This window comes from Grampus griseus (genome assembly GCF_964374135.1).
Source record: "Grampus griseus genome assembly, chromosome: 2".
NCBI lineage: Eukaryota > Metazoa > Chordata > Mammalia > Artiodactyla > Delphinidae > Grampus > Grampus griseus.
This window is the reverse complement of record NC_139018.1, coordinates 54563247-54581835: the sequence shown is the minus strand read 5'-3', so window position 1 is coordinate 54581835 and position 18589 is coordinate 54563247. Positions and strand designations below refer to the sequence as shown.

The window sequence follows — 18589 nt, the reverse complement described above, 5'->3', positions numbered from 1 at the left end:
TTGCAAAGTAAAAGGGTCATAAGAGGGTAGATTTTAACTAACTTTTAGACCCATAGCATTTAGTCTTAAATCTCCATACCGAGGTTGGATTAAGCATCACAGTAAGCTTTGTATTTTTAATCTTTATAGGAAAAAAATAGGTGGATAGGAACATATCCATCAAGTTAGGTCCAGAGTCAAAAGAGATGCTCACAAACATGAAAAGGCACTGAGTCATTCTTGGAACTGAGAGGGAATGCATGTGCAAAAGGACAGAGGCAATTGAATGAAGGTATAAAGGAGACAGTGAGAAAACCAATTTGCCTGAGGTAAAGGATTGAGGGAGTCAGATATGATCTAGGTTGTGACCCCCTGGGAGTGCTTTAAATGTTATACTAGAAATATGGACTTTATTCTATAGTATCTGGGAAACCACAAAGGGAATTTTCTGTGAAATTGCAGTGTATTATACTAGACTTTAATAAAATGTTTAAAGTTTCTGCTAGGAGTTAAAGGTTCATTAAAATTTTAAATCATAAATCTAAACCTGTTGAATTTGATCTCACTGATGAGAGTTTATGTTTTACAGAGACATTGTTTTACCCTTTTAGGTAATTAGCGTGCTATTTTAAGGCATTTATCACTATCCTGGAAACATTTAAAATGAGTGTAACTGATATTAATGCTACTAAAAATGTAAGGTATTAAATAATAGTCTGCATCTCTAATAAAGGAAAATAATTAAAATATATTCTCAATGGTCTTTTAAAGGTATTTTATTGTATAGATATACTGACTGTGTGCTCCTACAAAAGGAATATATACTTTACTTTTCCTTGAGAGTAGTGGTTAAAAGCACAAGCACACTGGCCCAGATTTCCTAGGTTCAAATACTGGCTCTGCTACTTATCACCTACATGAGGTTCCACATATGTAAAATGGGCATAACAATAGTACCTACCTCCTAGGTGTTAAGATTAAATAAGTTTGTATAAGTAGTGTGCTTATAACGGTGTCTGGTGCTCCCTGTCAGATGTTACTGTGGCATGTATACCTGGTGTTAAATGTTAGTGTTAAACAGTTTGATTAAATATTTGTCCTGATGTCAGAAACATTTGTGAGGATAGTAGGCCCGTATCTGTTTTATTTTCCCTTATATCCCAAATGTCTAGCTCAGTGCTCAGCAAATAGTAGGTGCTTATTAAATTGTTTTGAAAGACCAAATAAATCTATATACTGCTAATAATTTACCTGCAAAGAAAAACAGCATATGATAAATATCCCCCCGTTCATTTATTCTCTTTAAAATGTAAGTTTCATGTTGAATTAAATAAAGGGGCAGATTGTATATGGAAAGTACATTGACACCTTTCCATAGCAACATCTTAGGACATTCAGTAGAACCAATAAGTTCTGCATGGAACATGTATCTTCATTTCTTTCTCTGGGTAAATTTGATACATGCTTGTTTTTTCTAGGGACTGCAACAAGGCATAATCGAGGGAGAATTTGCTATTTGTATTAGTTTATATCATGGTTATGAATTATTGCAGCAAATGGGAATGAGATCATTATATTTCTTCCTTTGTGGAATTATGGATGGAACTAAAGGTAAATTATATGAAATTATTTTTAAAAGTGCTGACGTGTATTATTTTGGTTAACGATATGTATTGAGCCGTTTGGATTACTTAAGGTGCTTTATTTTAAAAAGCAGTGAAGGGGACTTCCTTGTGTGTCCAGTGGATTTCCTTGGTGGTCCTCCCCAATGCAGGGGGCCCGGGTTTGATCCCTGGTCAGGGAACTAGATCCCACATGCTGCAAGTAAGACCCAGCACAGCTTAATAAATAAATAAATAAAATAAAAAGCAGTGAAATAGTTATGTAACAAATTCTTTCTTTCTTTCTTTTTTCTTCCTTCCTTCCTTCCCTCCTTCCTTCCTTTCTTTTTCTTCTTCTTCTTCTTCTTTTTTTTCTTAAACTGTGGACATGTATTTCTCACAGTTCTGGAGGCTGGGAAGTCCAAGATCAAGGTGCCAGCCCATGTTTCTTTGCTTTTGATAAATTGCTGGAAGAAAAGAAGCCATTCATTAATACATATGTGAATGTGGAACTGGAAAAAGTTGCTGGTTTTTATTTTTAAATTTGAAAAACTTGCATTCATTGCTATAGTTTAATTTTTTTTAAATAAATGATACATTTGATTAGTTTTGCTATTAAATTTATTGGAAAAATATTTTCTTAATTTCTGAAGGAATGACTCGGGCAAAAAAAGAACTTAGCCGAAATGAGGACTTCATGAAACTCTATAATCATCTAGAGTGCATGTTTGCACATACACGTAGTACTTCAGCAAGTGGCATTTCTGCTATCAAAAAAGGTCTGGTTGTTCTTTTAAATTTTTGTATTGTTTCCTCTTTATCAAGGTTAATTTTAAAATTATGCTCCATTGATCCACGTGTCTATTTATATCTACTTATACTTCTGTAGCAATAGACCTGTTAAATTTTAAAAGATCTTATTCTTCAACTTAGGATAAATATATATTCAAGCAGTTCATAAACTTTAAATATATAATAGAAGTTAGTAGTAGTTGTTACTGGTAGTGAAAATTCTCAGAACTACCAAAAACTAATTTATAGCTTAACTAAATGTGAATTTTTCCCTTCTCTTTGCTGCTGATTCTCATTTGGAGTCTTTCTCAGAATGAAATTTTCATAAAAATTCAGTTTATTTTACAGTAAGGTTTGTGTGCTACCCAGATGCTACTTACTGTTTAAATAAAAAGAAATAAGTTTTAATGAATCCATTTGAAAGGGTAATTAAAATACATTAATGTAATCGAATATGGAAAAATACAGAAAAATTTTTTGTGTTTTGTTTTTTTACAGGAGATGAAGATAAAAAGTTCTGCTATAGTCATCCAAAATTAAAGAAATTAGAAGAAATTGTAGTTGAACACTTCAAGTCGTGGAATGGTAGGTCGTATTTAATAGACTCAAGGCAAGGCAAAGTTATTGAGAAAGCTAAAACTCTGACTCATTAGATTGTGCTAACATTTCTTATGGAGAAGATGAGCTTTTAATTATTCTGGATAATGAATATAAAAAAGCTCTGAGAAATTTTGGGAGCGTAGGCACCAGGGGAATGGTGGAAATGTTAAGAATAGGGTATTATGTGAAAAAGAAAAGTCAACCTGGGGCAGTATAAGGGAAGCAGATAATAAAACAATGTATAATATAATGATAGGGAAAAGTAAGCTAGGTGAGAAAATAGAGAGTCATGAAGGAGGCTATTTTATATATAGTTTTAGAGCAGACCTCTTTGTAGGGTGATCTTTGAGCTGTTACCTGATGGAAGTAAGGGAGCAAGCCTTGTGGATTTCTGTAGGAGGATCATTCCTGGCAGAGAGAATAGCAGATTCAAAGGCCCTAAGGCAGTAGGGTGCTTGGTAAGATTAAGGATCAGTAAACAAACCAATTTGGCTGGAGTAGTGTAATGAGGATGAGTGGTGTAGGCAGAGGTTGGAGAGACAGCCAGGGGCCAGGTCATGTAGGGTTTGTAGGCCATGTCAGGACTTTGGATTTTATTCTGTGTATGCTTGTGATTTGTGAAACTATTACAGAGGCATTCGGAGCAGCAGAGTGACGTGATCTGACTTATATTTTTAAAATATCACTCTCGTAGATGTTGGCCAATTAGGAGGCTATTGTAATAGTCTAAGATGATAACAGATGATGATAGTTTATACTAAGATAGTAGTACCAAGCAGCAAGGTGGTTCTGAGAAGTGGTTATAGAGTCTAGATATATTTTGAAGTTGGAGCCAACAGCGTTTATTGATGGATTGGACATAGAGTATGAGAAAAAAATCATTAGGAGTGTGTGTGTGTGTGTGTGTGTGTGTGTGTGTGTTTGCAGATGACTGTATGAACAAAGAGAAAACTAACAACATGGTGAAGAAAGAGCAAATGTATTAGGATGCTTTTGAGACATCTAAGTTGAGATGTGTAGGCATTGGATAAGTGAATCTGGGTCTCAGAAGAATAGTCTGGGATATTTTTATCTATTTACATATATATAAATAAATTTTAGAGTTATCAGCATAAAGACAATATTAAAAGTTTCAAGAATGAATGTGGTCATATCACCAGCAGTACAGTTTAGGGACAGAGGGCCGGGAATTAGTCCTGCAGAATACCAACATTTAGAGTTCAGAGGGGAAAATGCCACAAAGAAGATTGAGAAAGAAACCAGACAAGTGAATTATCAGAGATGCTGAGGGAAGAGACTATTTCAGTAGGAAGGAGTGGATTGTGTTAAATACTACTGAGAGGTGTGGTCAGATGAACTAAAAAGCATCCACTGAGTTTGGCAATATAGAGTTATTGATGACTTTGGTAGAGCAGCTTTAATGGAATGAAGATAGAAAGGCAGGCTGCGGCCTGTTGAAGGAGGTAGGCTTTGCACTGAAAGTAGCTATTGATCTGCAGTTGGTCAGATGTAGAGTCTTGATGCTATGCTGATTCAAAGGAGGTTTATCTGGAATAATTTTCCTTGCAACAGCAGCTGCTTCTTTTTCCTTATGTATTATACATTAACTTTATTAAGTCATTTAATTCATAAGGTTGTTATGAAGACTAAATGAGTTCATAATATAAAATGCTTAGTGTAGTCTCTGGCACACACATGATGATTAACATAATATAAATCATGTTTAAGAAAGAAGGATTGTCAAAGACCCATGCAAGGTTAAAAAACAAAAGAAAGCAAATAACAAAAAACTCCACACAACTTGCAATTATTAACCAATTGCTATATGCAAGTCTACATACTTTATATTTACTGTTTCATTTAATCATCACCTCGATCCATTTTAGATATTAAGAAACTAAAGTTTAAAGAGACTAAATGACTACCATGGTCACACATCACCCAGAGACTAAGTGGTCCAGCCTCAAAATCATGTTTTTATTTATGCATTCTACTCCTCCCAAGCACAGAGACACTGGGAGCAGCTTTGTGATTGACTGTTGGGTATATTCTGCAGTTTTCTTGGAGAATTTGAACATATCAATAATTTGGAGACAGAATACCATGGCCTGGATTAAGACAGTGCCTTTAGTGAGCAGAAAGGAAAGGGAAGATATACAAAATCAGTGAGAGCTCTGCAGTCCTGTGCTTCTGATTTAGAAGGTAAAGGGGAATAACAGGCATCATGCATGAATTGAAGGACTGGTCAAAAGGTAATTTTTATTTGGTTTAGGTTTTTATTTTATGACAGCCAATGAGAGATAAGGAGCCAGTTTTATTAAGATTACTAGAAAAGGTAGGAGGAAAACCAGCAAAGATTTAAGATGCTTAAATTATTTTTTTGAAAGAATTGTCACTCACTAGTATATAGTTTCAGGTTTGTCTTTTGAATTAGTTCTCATCTAAATGCTTTTATAAAAGTTGTAATTAAAGTATTTTTGTTATATAGCTCAAAAGACATCTGACAAGAAATGTGACGAGACCAGAGTTATGATCTTCTCTTCATTTCGAGATAGTGTTCAAGAAATTGCAGAAATGCTTTTACAGCATCAGCCAATTATTAGAGTAATGACTTTTGTTGGCCATGCCTCAGGGAAAAGCATGAAGGGTTTTACCCAGAAGGAGCAACTGGAGGTAATTATTTTTGGAAATGATGAATATAAAAATAAAATTGATTAGCTTTGCACTTACGCCTTTTTTTGTTTTAACTCACTGGTCAGTTGGCTACATCTTAAAGATAATTTTGTAGTAAATGTATAAATAAAACTAGGCATATTTTGAAAGACCAAAAAAAGTGGGTTTTTTTGGATTTTGAAATTTTTTTAAAAAGTATAATGGTTAAGCAGAAAGGCTCTGGATTCATATTATGTAGGTTGGAATCCTGGTTCTTCCACTTATAAGTTTCTTTACTTCCTGTGCCTCAGTTTTCCTTATCTGTAAACATACCCTGTAGAGCTATTGTAAGCATTAAGTGAAATCGTACTGTAGAGCCTTCAAGAAGTGTTTACTATTTATTTATCTTAAGTCACTTTAGTTATTTATTCCAAACAAATAATAAGCTTACACTTTTTTCTGTTATCTAAAAATCTTAACTTAAAAATATGGTCAGAGGAAACCATGGTGGTATTTAAGGTAGCTGTATGCTCTGAATATTCATCATAAATTTTTGAGTGCTATGATGTTTTGGGGGATATTTTAGACTATAGATTTTTTTTTGCGGTACGTGGGCCTCTCACTGTTGTGGCCTCTCCCGTTGCAGAGCACAGGCTCCGGACGCGCAGGCCCATCGGCCATGGCTCACGGGCCTAGCCTCTCTGCTGCATGTGGGATCTTCCCGGACCGGGGCACGAACCCGTGTCCCCTGCATTGGCAGGCGGACTCTCAACCACTGCGCCACCAGGGAAGCCCTAGACTATATATAGATTTTTATAAACTGTATACAGGTTTTTTCAGGTTAGCTATAGGTCTACACTTGAGTAGGTATGTCTTTAATGTCTAATTCATTTTGAAAGATCCTTTCTTGATTCTGTCAACATTAATAGATGAGGACTCCTATTATTAAATACTTCTTATACCAGTCCCCACTGTACTCAAAAGAGTCTGTTTAAGCAAACTGGATCTGGTGGAGAGAATCTAGGAGGTTTTCCTGAGTCTGAATGTAACACTTTTCCCTATCTCGAGTCTAATAAGTACTCTAAAGGGTTCAGGCATCTAATGGATGATTATTACTAACGTTAATAATCATGTTAGTGATTAGTAATATCTGTGTGAAAAATGAAGTGAATTTCTACCTAGGAGGTCAAGCATTTTGAAATACCCATAGTCCCCAACCTGGTCTCTGGCCAACTTCATTATTACCCAGAGTCATATTTCCTGGGTTTGTCAGGTATCGTAAGAAACCTTATAGATTTTATTCACTTTGTCTTTTATTCACTTTTATCAATAATATTTTTATGTAGGCCAGGGTAATAATCCTTTTTATTACTCCTATACATAATTGCTTTCATAACAGGAGTTTTATTCTGAAATAAGCTTTCAAGCAGATAGTTGTAATTGAATTATTCATTTATCTAGAAACAAGTGATGAAGTCACAGAGGAAGTTGGGGGCCAGATTCTTTAGGACCTTACATTTCCATTTTAATGACTTTGGCTTTTACTCTGAATAAAGTGAGAAGAAGACCTTGGAGAATTTGGAGCAGAGGAAGGTCATGTCCTGATTGATATTTTAAAAGAATCACACTGGCTGCTGTCTTAAGAATAAACTATAGGGGCTAAGGGTGGAAATAGGAAGACCAATTGGAAGACTTATTAGAATAATTCAAGCTAAAGATGATGGTGGCTTGGACTAGGGTGGTAGCAGGTTGTGAGAAATGATTGGATTCTGGATATATTTTGAAGGTCAAGCTGACAGGACTTATTGACAAATTAGAGTGGGATATGAGATAAAAGAGTGTGAAGGCTGACTCCAAGGTTTTTGGCCTGAGCAACTGAAAAGAGTGGCTATTAACTAAGGTGGATAAGACTGCAGGAAAGGCAGGTTTTGTAGAGAATATTAGCTTGGTTTTGGACAAATTAACTTTGGCATGCCTATGAGATTAGTGGTTTTCAAACTGTCAAAACTGATGGAGGACCAGTTTATTTCCATTCAATACATCACAGATACCTTTGAACATTACTACAAAAATGAATTACTAGAAAAATAAGCTTAATGAAAAACAAAGTTCACGTCTAAATTTTTTTTTAGAGTCAACAGATGGGGAATACTCTGTCAAGTTTCTAAACTCTTACTCAAAGTTTTTGTAGTCTTGTCAGCTGGTAGTAGACAGTTTGTGAACCAATACCGGCACCAGTAATAAATACTTCATGGATTGTACTTTGAGTTACACTGTTTTAAACATCAAGTAGCGATGTTAAGTAAACAATTGAATATATGTCTTGACTTCATGGGTTCATGGAAATATATATTTGGGAATCATCATCATGTAGATGAGACTGGGTTGAATGAAGACATAGAAGATGTCCAAAGACTGAGTCCTGGGGAATCAGAATAAGTGGCTAGTGAAATGGGAGAAAGACCAGGAGAGTGTGGTATCTCCTGGAGGAGGAAGTGATTAAATGTATAAATATTGCTGGTGGGTCATATAAGATGATAACTGGGAATTGACTATTGGAATAAGAGAGGAGAAGACAAATGACCTTGAAAAGAACATTTTCAGTGGAATGGTGGGACAAGCCACCACTGAGAAGAGCTGGAGATAGCAAGTATACAAGTCTTTCAAGGATTATTACTAAAAGGAGCACAGAGATGGAAGTAGTTTTTTGTTTGTTTGTTTTATGTTGAGATACATAATAGTATGCTTATATGCTGATAGGAATGACCAGTTGAGAAAGAAAAATTGATGACAGAGCAGAGAGAAGAGTATTGCTGGAATGATCTTTGAGTAGTTAAGGGAAAAGGATGGGATCTAGTATAAAACTATGGGGGGTGACCTCAGTTAAGAACACGGATAGTTTGTCCAAAACAATAGGAGGGGAAGGTAAACTATGCAGGCACAGGTAGAGGTGGGTATGTAGATGTGGCAGTGATACCTTGCGGAAAGTCTTTTTTTTTTTTTTTTTTGCGTTACGCGGGCCTCTCACCGCTGTGGCCTCTCCCGTTGCAGAGCACAGGCTCCGGACGCGCAGGCTCAGCGGCCATGGCTCACGGGCCCAGCCGCTCCGCGGCATGTGGGATCTTCCCAGACCGGGGCACGAACCTGTGTCCCCTGCATCGGCAGGTGGACTCTCAACCACTGCACCACCAGGGAAGCCCGGAAAGTCTTTTTTGATTGCTCAGTTTTTGTCATGTCACCAACTGAGAGTGAGGATGGGGAGGAAATGTTGGAAGTTTGATGAGAGAGGAGTGAGGAGGAGAATGGGGAGAGTGAATGGATTAGGGAAATATAAGATTATTTTCAGATAGCACTAAGGGCTCACTCAAGGTGAGATATTACGAGTTTAAAGTGTAACCAGTCAGCATGGTTGGTGTTTTCCTTCATCCACATTCAACTGTGTAAATACAGACCCAGTGGAAAGTGGGATATAATCAGTGTTGCAGTTTAGTTAGGAATATTGGAGGAGAGAGAAGCAAGGGAGTGGGTTGTAAGCTAGAGTGTAGTGTAAACAGCAAAAAAATGGTAGGATCGGTAGATTATAAGAAGTCCTGGTGGAAATTACTTAATCACTTATTCCTTTCTTTGATTAAACAACTTCTGGTTCATATTTATTTTTCAAACTCTAGGGAAATTAATATCAATCCTAGGCAAATAAATAACAATTTAGCTTGTACCTGCTACTTTGACATCCTTTATTAATCTATTAATTATTTATATTAAAGAATTTTTTTTTTACAACTCTAGCTCTGGGCTTTTTTTTGATCAGGACAAAAAGGACATCTGTTTTAAGTTACATACAGGTAATGTTAGGTCAGTCTTTCCTTGGCTTAATGTCATTACAGATTACAAAGGGAAATGAATTATTCTTAACTTTTAACTATGACCACTGGTTCTCCCTGTATTCTGTTTTTCCATATTGAAGGAAAACTCTTTGACTAGTGTTACTGGAAAGGTTTCTAAGAGGGTTTAACGTGATAAATTTATATTTATTATCCTACTTTTAAAGTGGTTGTTTTAAACAAAAGAACTAGCTTAAGGATTAAGATAATAGCTTTTTAGAGTCAGAGAGACCTAGGTTTAAATGCTGATGATTATTATTACTTATAGAATAGTAGAATGTTTGAGCTTGAAACGACTTTATGGTCTTTTGTCATGGGTCCATAGCTATTTCTATACTTTTTTTTTTTTTTTTCTTTGTGGTACGCGGGCCTCTCACTGTTGTGGCCTCTCCCGTTGCGGAGAGGCACGAACCTGTGTCCCCTGCATCGGCAGGTGGACTCTCAACCACTGTGCCACCAGGGAAGCCCTATTTCTATACTTTGATAGAGTTCATATTTCCTTTTTGTGTATACTCCCCTAATATTTTCTCCTGAAATTTACTTTTTAGATATGAGGTCTGATAACTGTCCTTCATACTAGCCATTTTGTTCAGGCATTCTTACATTTTAATAGGCATTTATAAAGGTATTAGTCAAAAGTATGACTGATTCCTCTGGAATACCATCATTTAATTTTTGTTTCTATTCTCTATCTATCTATTGACCATGATCTTATTTAATTACCACCACTACTACTATTCCACCATCCATAAACCTGCAACATTGATGTGTGTATATATGTGTGTGTGTGTGTGTGTGTGTGTGTGTGTGTATGTAGATGAGGAAACTGAGGCTCAGAGCAGTTGAGAACTAAGTTTATAAGGCTTAAGGACACTTTTCAAAATATTTGTTGACTTTTTCATTAACTCATTGTCATGCTAATGTAGTTTCATTAACTTGATCAGAGAGAAATCCTGGTGAAGGGGAGAAAAAAATTTTTCCTCTACCCTTACGCGTTCATAGCTGAGACCTCTGTAATAAAAGATTAACAAGAGAAAAACAGAAGCTTATTAACATGTATACCTCATGTATGCATAGGAGATACTGAGGGAAAAATGAGTAACTCCCTGAAGTGGCTTAGAATACAGATTTAAATATCATCTTATGGGGAAAGAGAAGGGGGGGTGCACAGGGGAGAGTAAATGATTTTTAGGGAAGATGAATGGAGCCCTAAAAGAAAAGATGGGAGGTATGATAGTTTGTGATAAAGTTTGTCTGGATGTAGTGTGGACTTTCAGTGTCTTGTTGAGTCAATTTTCCCTGGTTGATGAAACTCCTGGGGAGGGGATTTATGACAATTGAGTTCCTTCTGGAGGATCTGCTTTTAGACAGATAAGGGGAGTTCAGAGAAAGCCTCTCCCCGCATTTGCTGTTTTTCGAGTGCCTATAGCTCAAAATAATCAATATACCAAAGCAGCATAGGTTGGGGCAGCATGTTCTAAACTCCTACAGTCATATTTTGGGGTGGCATATTCTGCTACCCTTCACTGGAATGACAGTATACAAGGAAAAACATGAATTCTATTTTTTTAATTAAAAATTTTTTTATTGAAGTATAGTTAATTTACAATGTTGTGTTAATTGCTGTACAGCAAGGTGATTCAGTTATACATATATGCATTCCTTTTTTATATATTCTTTTCCATTATGATTTATCCTAGGATACTGAATATAGTTCTCTGTGCTGTACAGTAGGACCTTGTTGTTGATCCATTCTACATATAAAAGCTTACATCTGCTAACCCCAACCTCCCACTCCATCCCTCCCCCACCCCCCTCCCCCTTGGCAACCACCAGTCTGTTCTCTATGTCCATGATTCTGTTTCTATTTAAAATATGAATTCTAGAAGTAATAAAACAATCTTACTTTAACAATAGTTTAATTATTAAACGTACTATTATTGTTAAATTTACTAACAATAAATTTAGGTCTAGGACATGATAAATAACAGTAATTGCTCTGGGCCACTTATCTGCTTTACACCCCTTTTAGTGATGCTAAAAATAGTATCTGTGGTTTCTCATTCATGTGTAAATTGTTAGCAAAACCTTTTGGAATCATAACCATTATTAAAGCAAAGAAATTGGGACTGCCCTTTGCATTTTACCAGAATTTCTTTTGGCTTATGTTGCCATTTGCCGCTTCTTTTCCTATTCGATAGTACTTTGGGTGCTGATTTTGAATCTCATTTCAGGGACAAATGGAAAGAGTATGCTTTGATCTACAACTCTCTTATACTTGCATCTAGTTATTTTTAAATCATTTTAATTTTAGGTAGTGAAACAATTTCGTAGTGGTGGTTACAATACATTGGTTTCTACTTGTGTTGGTGAAGAAGGTTTGGATATAGGAGAAGTTGATCTTATAATATGTTTTGATGCCCAGAAGAGCCCAATTCGTCTTGTGCAACGAATGGGTAGAACTGGCCGCAAACGTCAAGGCAGGATTGTTGTTATCCTTGCTGAAGGACGAGAAGAACGGGTAAGTAGACATGTGGAAACGTAATTTGACAATTGAAATTTGAGAAACAGAGCCTAAAGACAAGTATCAATCTGTTAACATTCAAAGTCCAAACAATCTGTAGGTAATTGTGATTGATTTCTGTTTTCCTTTGTATTAGATTCTGCCTGTTCTTTTCTTGTAATTAGGAGAATTTTTGACTGGATTCAGTCTTAATATTTTTATACATATAAAGAAACACATTTTTGTACTTCAGTATTATTTTAGAGACACATAGATACAAAAATCAATATGTATTACTTTGTGTTACTATTTCCCTGTGCTTCTAAGGCCTGCTTTTTGTGTTTAGTTGTTTTTATGTTTTTTAACCACAGTGAGCTGAGAATGGTTTTATTTATATTTTAAAGAATTGCCTAAATCAATCAACCAACCAACCAACGGACAAGAATATGCACCAGGGATAATGGGTAGCCTGCAAAGCCTAAAATATTTACTTTCTGGCCCTTTATGGAAAAGTTTGCTGATGCCTATTCTAAGTGATAAGGGACTTGAATGATATTCATACTTTGTTGTAATCTTGGATAACAGGTCTTCCTAAATACGATGTTGTATCAATACATAATATTATTTTGTGTATGTACACTAAAGTGTTAACTAACTTTTGTAACTGAGTGGGACTATTTCTGTGTCTAAGTGAATAGTTTTACATTAAAGATTTTTTCATTAATTGTGATAGTTTTAAAAAATGGATTTAAAATGTTTTATAAACCCTTTAAAAATCATCCTGAAAAATGAATTTTTCCCCCCAATACTTTTCATGTGATTATAGCATATTCTTATGTAACATCCAGTTTATCTACAAAATGATTCCAATAAATGAAATGTCTGGCAGCTTTTAAAAGTCTATGTATTATCACTGAGTGGAATTGGATTCTAACTAATTGTATTACCTTGGCAACTCACTTAAGTTGAGTTGCCTTAAGTGAGTTGTTAGTTGTTAGTTTAGATATCAGGTGTTAGTTTTCTTATCTGTTAAGTCGTCATAATGGCCCACATTTGGTGAGTACCTACTCTGTGCTGGACAGTGTTGCAAATGTTTCAAATGCATTATTTTGTTTAAATCCTGTCAACAACCCTGTAAGGGCAGTACTAGTGCTTTTCTTGTTGTATACAGTAAAGAAAATTGACACGTAGAGAGATGAAGTAAAAGCTGAAATAAGAGAATAGTATTTTTTTAAAAAGCAATTGACACTTATGTATAAACATCAGACTTAATCAAAAATAGCAAGATATTAATAAAAGACAGATTTCCTTTGTACAATATAGTTACTAAGTTAAGCTTTTATAATAATGAATTTTGAAATGATTTTCATCAAGAGTTAATTAAATAGGCTTCAAATTTAAGACAACAGATATTCCATTCTTCAAGTATTTAAGTGGATCAGAGTTTACTGTTTAGAATAAACTCAGACTAATATAATAACTGCTTGTCGTGGCTTGGTGATTATTATAGAAATAATGTGATTTGATGTTTATTTGTTTTTGCAGACTTATAATCAAAGTCAGTGTAACAAAAGAAGTATTTATAAAGCTATTTCAGGTAATAGGCAGGTCCTTCATTTTTACCAAGGAAGTCCACGAATGGTTCCTGATGGAATCAATCCACACTTACATAAGATGTTCATCACGCATGGTGTCTATGAACCAGACAAGCCTTCTCGGAACTTGCAGCGAAAGTCATCTATCTTTTCCTATAGGAAGGGTAAATAAAATTTTTCACATTTGAGACATGCATTTGTCTTCTTGTTGTTCATTAGCAGGTCACATATTGATATTTTTCTTCTATGAGAAACTCAGCATACATTCTAGGCTGTTATAGATGTTCACTTTGAGAAGGATAAGAGATGATTAATGTGGCAAAGGGAAGGAGACACTGGCAGTACAGAATGAAAGAAACTCAGTGTTGGGAAAATTAAAAATATCTTATCAGCCCAGAGAATCCTCTTTACAAATTGTGGAAAAGAAAGAAAATAGTTTTATTATTGAATAGGCATTAAGCCAATTACAGTGCGCATTGTAAGGAATCCACTGAGATAATACAAAGACAGAAAGAAATTCCACCCTATTCATCCAAGCAGTCACAGTCCTTTACATCATTTTCTTAAGATTAACAGTAACTTGTCCTCATATAAGAGAACTGCACCATTTGCTATATGTTCTTTCATAATTCATTCCAAATTCACCTGGTAATTGAGGTAGCCATTTGTGTTAGCTAGTTGCCTTTATCCAAAGAAATAATAAAACTTCTCTGCCTCTATGACAAGCAGATAAGGACAACTCAGAGAAAGGTGCCAAGGCTAATCTCTGCAGGTGTATGGGAGATAGGGACACTATCTTCCTTGATGTTTACATTTCAAAGAGATGGCTCCTAGGTCCTTAAGAAAATCATTTCTAGTTGGAAAGCTGGCTAGAGGCTTGCTTTGCCTTTACAACGATTTGCATAAATATCGAAGGGTTAAATAAAGGATTTAGGAACATTAGGTATCTCTGGAATTGCTCCCAGAAAAAGGGAGGGGGGGAATTGTTTATTTCCATCTCTACAAAGGAAAAAATATTCTTTCTTTTTTAAAAAAATATTTATTTATTTATTTATTTGGCTGCACAGGGTCTTAGTTGTGGCATGTGGGATCTTTCGTTGCAGCGTGCAGGCTTCTCTCTGGTTGTGGAATGCGGGCTCTAGAGCACACGGGCTCAGTAGTTGCGGTGTGCAGGCTTAGTTGCCCTGCGGCATGTGGGATCTTAGTTCCCCAACCAGGGATTGAACCCGCATCCCCTGCATTGGAAGGCGGATTCTTAACCACTGGACCATCAGGGAAATCCCCCCCCCCTTTTTTTTCAATTTATTGTTACACCAGATAGTGGTGAAGTTAGACTAAGTTGTTGGTGATATTGAATCAGTAAGAAAAAAATACTTTGGTGCCAGGGAGCATAGTAATGAGAGTGCTAGCTTAAGAACTGCAGAGATTTTGGTGATATCAAGAAAATATCTGGAACTGTTAGCACTATAAAAATGAGAAACAAAAACTTTTTTTAAAAATTTTATTTAATCTTTAAGGTAAGCTTTTAAAGAATCATAAAATCATGTAATTATATTCTAAGATTTGGAAGAAATCTTGGGGGTCATCTGGTCCAATTACTTACCAAGGTAGGGATGTTTTCTGTAGCATTCTTGTTAAATGTATATCCAGCCTCAACTTGAACATCTTTGTTAATGGAAATCGTATTCTTTTATGAGGGTTCATTCCATTGTTGAATAGTCCGTATAGAAGAAATCCCTCTGTTGAAAAAAACAATCTGGCTTTGTACCTTTTGCTCATTGATTTAGTTTTGGCTTTGCCAACTGAAAAAGAACGCACAATGTAAAAGTTGAGAATTATGTTTTATTTGGGGTATTACTGAGGACTGTAGCCCAGGAAGGCAGCCTCTCAGACAGCTCTGAGGGACTGGTCCAAAGAGGTATAGGAGGAGCCAGGGTATATAGGAGTTTTTGCTGAAAAAGAACCCTAGTAGTTGAGCATCAAAAGATTACTGCTAATCACAAAAAACAGACGTCTCAAGTTAATGATTTTAGTGCTTTTTTATGTATGGGAAGATGCAAGAGTTTGGGCTCATTAAAATTATACCTTTGATATACATCTTAACTATCTGGGGCCAGTATCCTGTTTTTCTCCATGCTGAAACCCCCTTGGGGGCAGCTGCAGTGGCTGATGGCTTGATGGCCCCATCATCCTTTGTTTACTGAAATGGCAGGCGACTTTCTTTGCCAACAGCTTCTAGATGCAAAGAGTGGATTTGATCTTTGGTTTACGTAGGTGGCAGTTCTTTATGTATTTGAAGACAGTACCTCTCAGGTTTGTTCAACTGATTGTTCTACTGGTTTTCATTACCGTGAAGTTTCAAAGTTCTTTCCCTCCTAGGCACCTGCTTAGGACTTACTCACTTAAATTTGTTAATGTTCTTTCCCTTAACTCAGAGCCATTAATCAGTGCTTTTCGGATATGCCTATTAAACCTAATGCAAATCCACTTAATAGGAATATACCTGTCATTTTACAAGACTTTGCTAAATTTTGGGTTAAAATGAAAAGATAGTATGTATTTTGAATTCTCTTGAATTTATTAAAAAACTTGATTAGGGGGCTTCCCTGGTGGCGCAGTGGTTGAGAGTCCGCCTGTCGATGCAGGGGACACGGGTTCGTGCCCCGGTCCGGGAAGATCCCACATGCCGTGGAGCGCTGGGCCCGTGGGCCATGGCCGCTGAGCCTGTGCGTCCGGAGCCTGTGCTCCGGAACGGGAGAGGCCACAACAGTGAGAGGCCCGCGTACCGCAAAAAAAAAAAAACAAAAAAAAAAAACTTGATTAGGTTGGCATACATTTTTCTTAGTGATCATTTTATTTTTATAAATGTATATGTTTAATGATTGTTTATAAAATGTTACTAGGGATGGATGGTAAAAGTCTAGAACCTGTCCTTTTTTAAAAGTTGAGATAATGTTAGCTCATGTTCATTTTTCTGTGCTTTTTTTCTACCGTTTTCTCTGATTTTTCAAGTGTCAGTGATTCATCTTGCCAAGATAGTGTGTATGAATGTCATCTTCTGTGTATTAGTATATAATTAATTTGGGCTTAGAGGTCTGAGTTTATTTAAAGTGACTAGGAGAATGGAATACCTTTCTACTTCAAAAGCCTTAGCTCCTCAGATTGCTAAATCTGAAAGGGACCTGAGAGATCACCTAGTTCAAACCCCTTATTTTATAAAAGCTTTCTATATAATATTTGGGACTAGCTAAGACAGAAGCTTCCTGATTCCTAATTCAGTAGTCTTTCTGATTTTTTTTTTCTGCCCTCATCTGTATTGGGACCAGAGTTATAGGTTTGTATTTTTTATCCTTTCCATGTTGGTGATTGTTTTCCTTCATAAAGATTATGGAAATTTAAAAAAGGGTTAATTTACGATACATTTTTTAAAAAGTATATTATTATGTCATTATTTAAAGCAGTAGGTCTTTCCTATCCCCTTTCAACCCCCCCCCCACCCCATTTAAGACTTTAGTCTTGGCATCTCCCCCACCCCCACACCAGTTTCAGATAACTTTTCCGATAATGTTATGCTAGAATCATACTAGTTTTCATCTGTGAGTTATCTGTTTCCTGCCAGGTCTTAGACAACAAAATGGAGAGAGTCCAAAAGAAACCAGGACTGAGAGCCTAGCTGCCTGATGATGTTTTGATAATAAAGTCATTACCAAAGGTTAGCTCTAGATGGAAGGGTGCACTAGTACTTTCAAAGAGGTGAGAGAAGTTTAGGAGATATGTAGAAGCAGGAAGTGATAACCAGAGTTTTTATATGAAGAACACTAATTTTAAGGTATAGAATCAGTGGTTTAGCAGAGATGAGTAGACATAAACAGGTAGAGCGTTTGAGTTGATGTCATATATTTTGTGTTTGCCTGGCAGATTTTTTTAAACCTCTTTTCAATTATTTTTTAAACTTATAGGAATGAGGCAGAGTAATTCAAAGAATGATTGGTTCTTATCAGAAGAAGAATTTAAATTATGGAACAGACGATATAGATTAAGAGACACTGATGAAATTAAGGAAATAACATTGCCTCAAGTTCAGTTTCTATCTTTACAGAATGAGGAGAACAGACCAGTAAGTTGAACATGTTTTCAGATGCTTTTTATAGCGACTGTGCAATAGCTTTGGAAGTAAAGAGAATGAATGTTCATGATCAGAATGTCAACTTATGTAAAAATTAAGAATGTAAGCAGTGTAAAAAAGAATATTAAAGTCTAATTTGGTAAAACTACTAATTTTCTTGTATTATTGTATATATATTTTTACATGACTGTAATATACTTACATAAGTTCTGACTTTTCTTATTACTTTCTGCATATGAACATGTCTGTGTAGGTGTAATTTATATGATTGTTATGTTGCTCTGCAATATACCATAATTTGGCTCTTTCCCTGTCATGTTTTAGAATTATTTTCAGTATATTACTAATATAAAATTAGGCTGTCATGAGCATCTTTGTACAAACTTGTTTTCAATTTTTGTTTTGAAATTACAGTAAAACTTTAAATTGGATCTTAGATTTGTTTATTTTGTTTACTATGAACAAATTATTGATGAACTTAATGAAAGTCAAGAGAATTGATTAAAGGTTACATATGAACCTAGAGAACTAGAAAAACAACCTCAAGGAAGATTCCTTTGGGAAGATTTATAGGGCTAGAAATATATGGCTCTTGAGAATTTGTATTTTATTCACTAACAGGGAAAGTGAGAAATGGCAGTAGGCATGAAGAATTGGGATCAGTATCACTGAGAGATTATGACTGCCTCTTTATTTGATTATAGAATATAAATCTAGCATAATAGTAATTTTGAAGCCACACATTTTCTTAAATATTTGCTCTTAACATGGGACTATATAAACAGGAATATGGCGAACTAGTAACTCATATAACATTTATTTATTTGTGTATTTCATTTTTAATGACATTTATTGTTTTC

General features: G+C 35.6%; 1 protein-coding gene across 2 annotated transcripts in view; it reads left to right on the top strand.

Annotated features, from left to right (window-relative positions):
• Positions 1–18589, top strand: part of FANCM (FA complementation group M) — a 53643-nt gene that overhangs the window by 11427 nt on the left and 23627 nt on the right. For both annotated transcript variants that reach the window (XM_082649118.1, XM_082649117.1), the window contains 7 exons: positions 1458–1590; positions 2234–2359; positions 2871–2957; positions 5461–5645; positions 11820–12026; positions 13554–13767; positions 17563–17720. In XM_082649118.1, the coding sequence (XP_082505244.1) occupies positions 1458–1590; positions 2234–2359; positions 2871–2957; positions 5461–5645; positions 11820–12026; positions 13554–13767; positions 17563–17720 (1110 nt within the window). The remainder of the gene's footprint in view (positions 1–1457; positions 1591–2233; positions 2360–2870; positions 2958–5460; positions 5646–11819; positions 12027–13553; positions 13768–17562; positions 17721–18589) is intronic.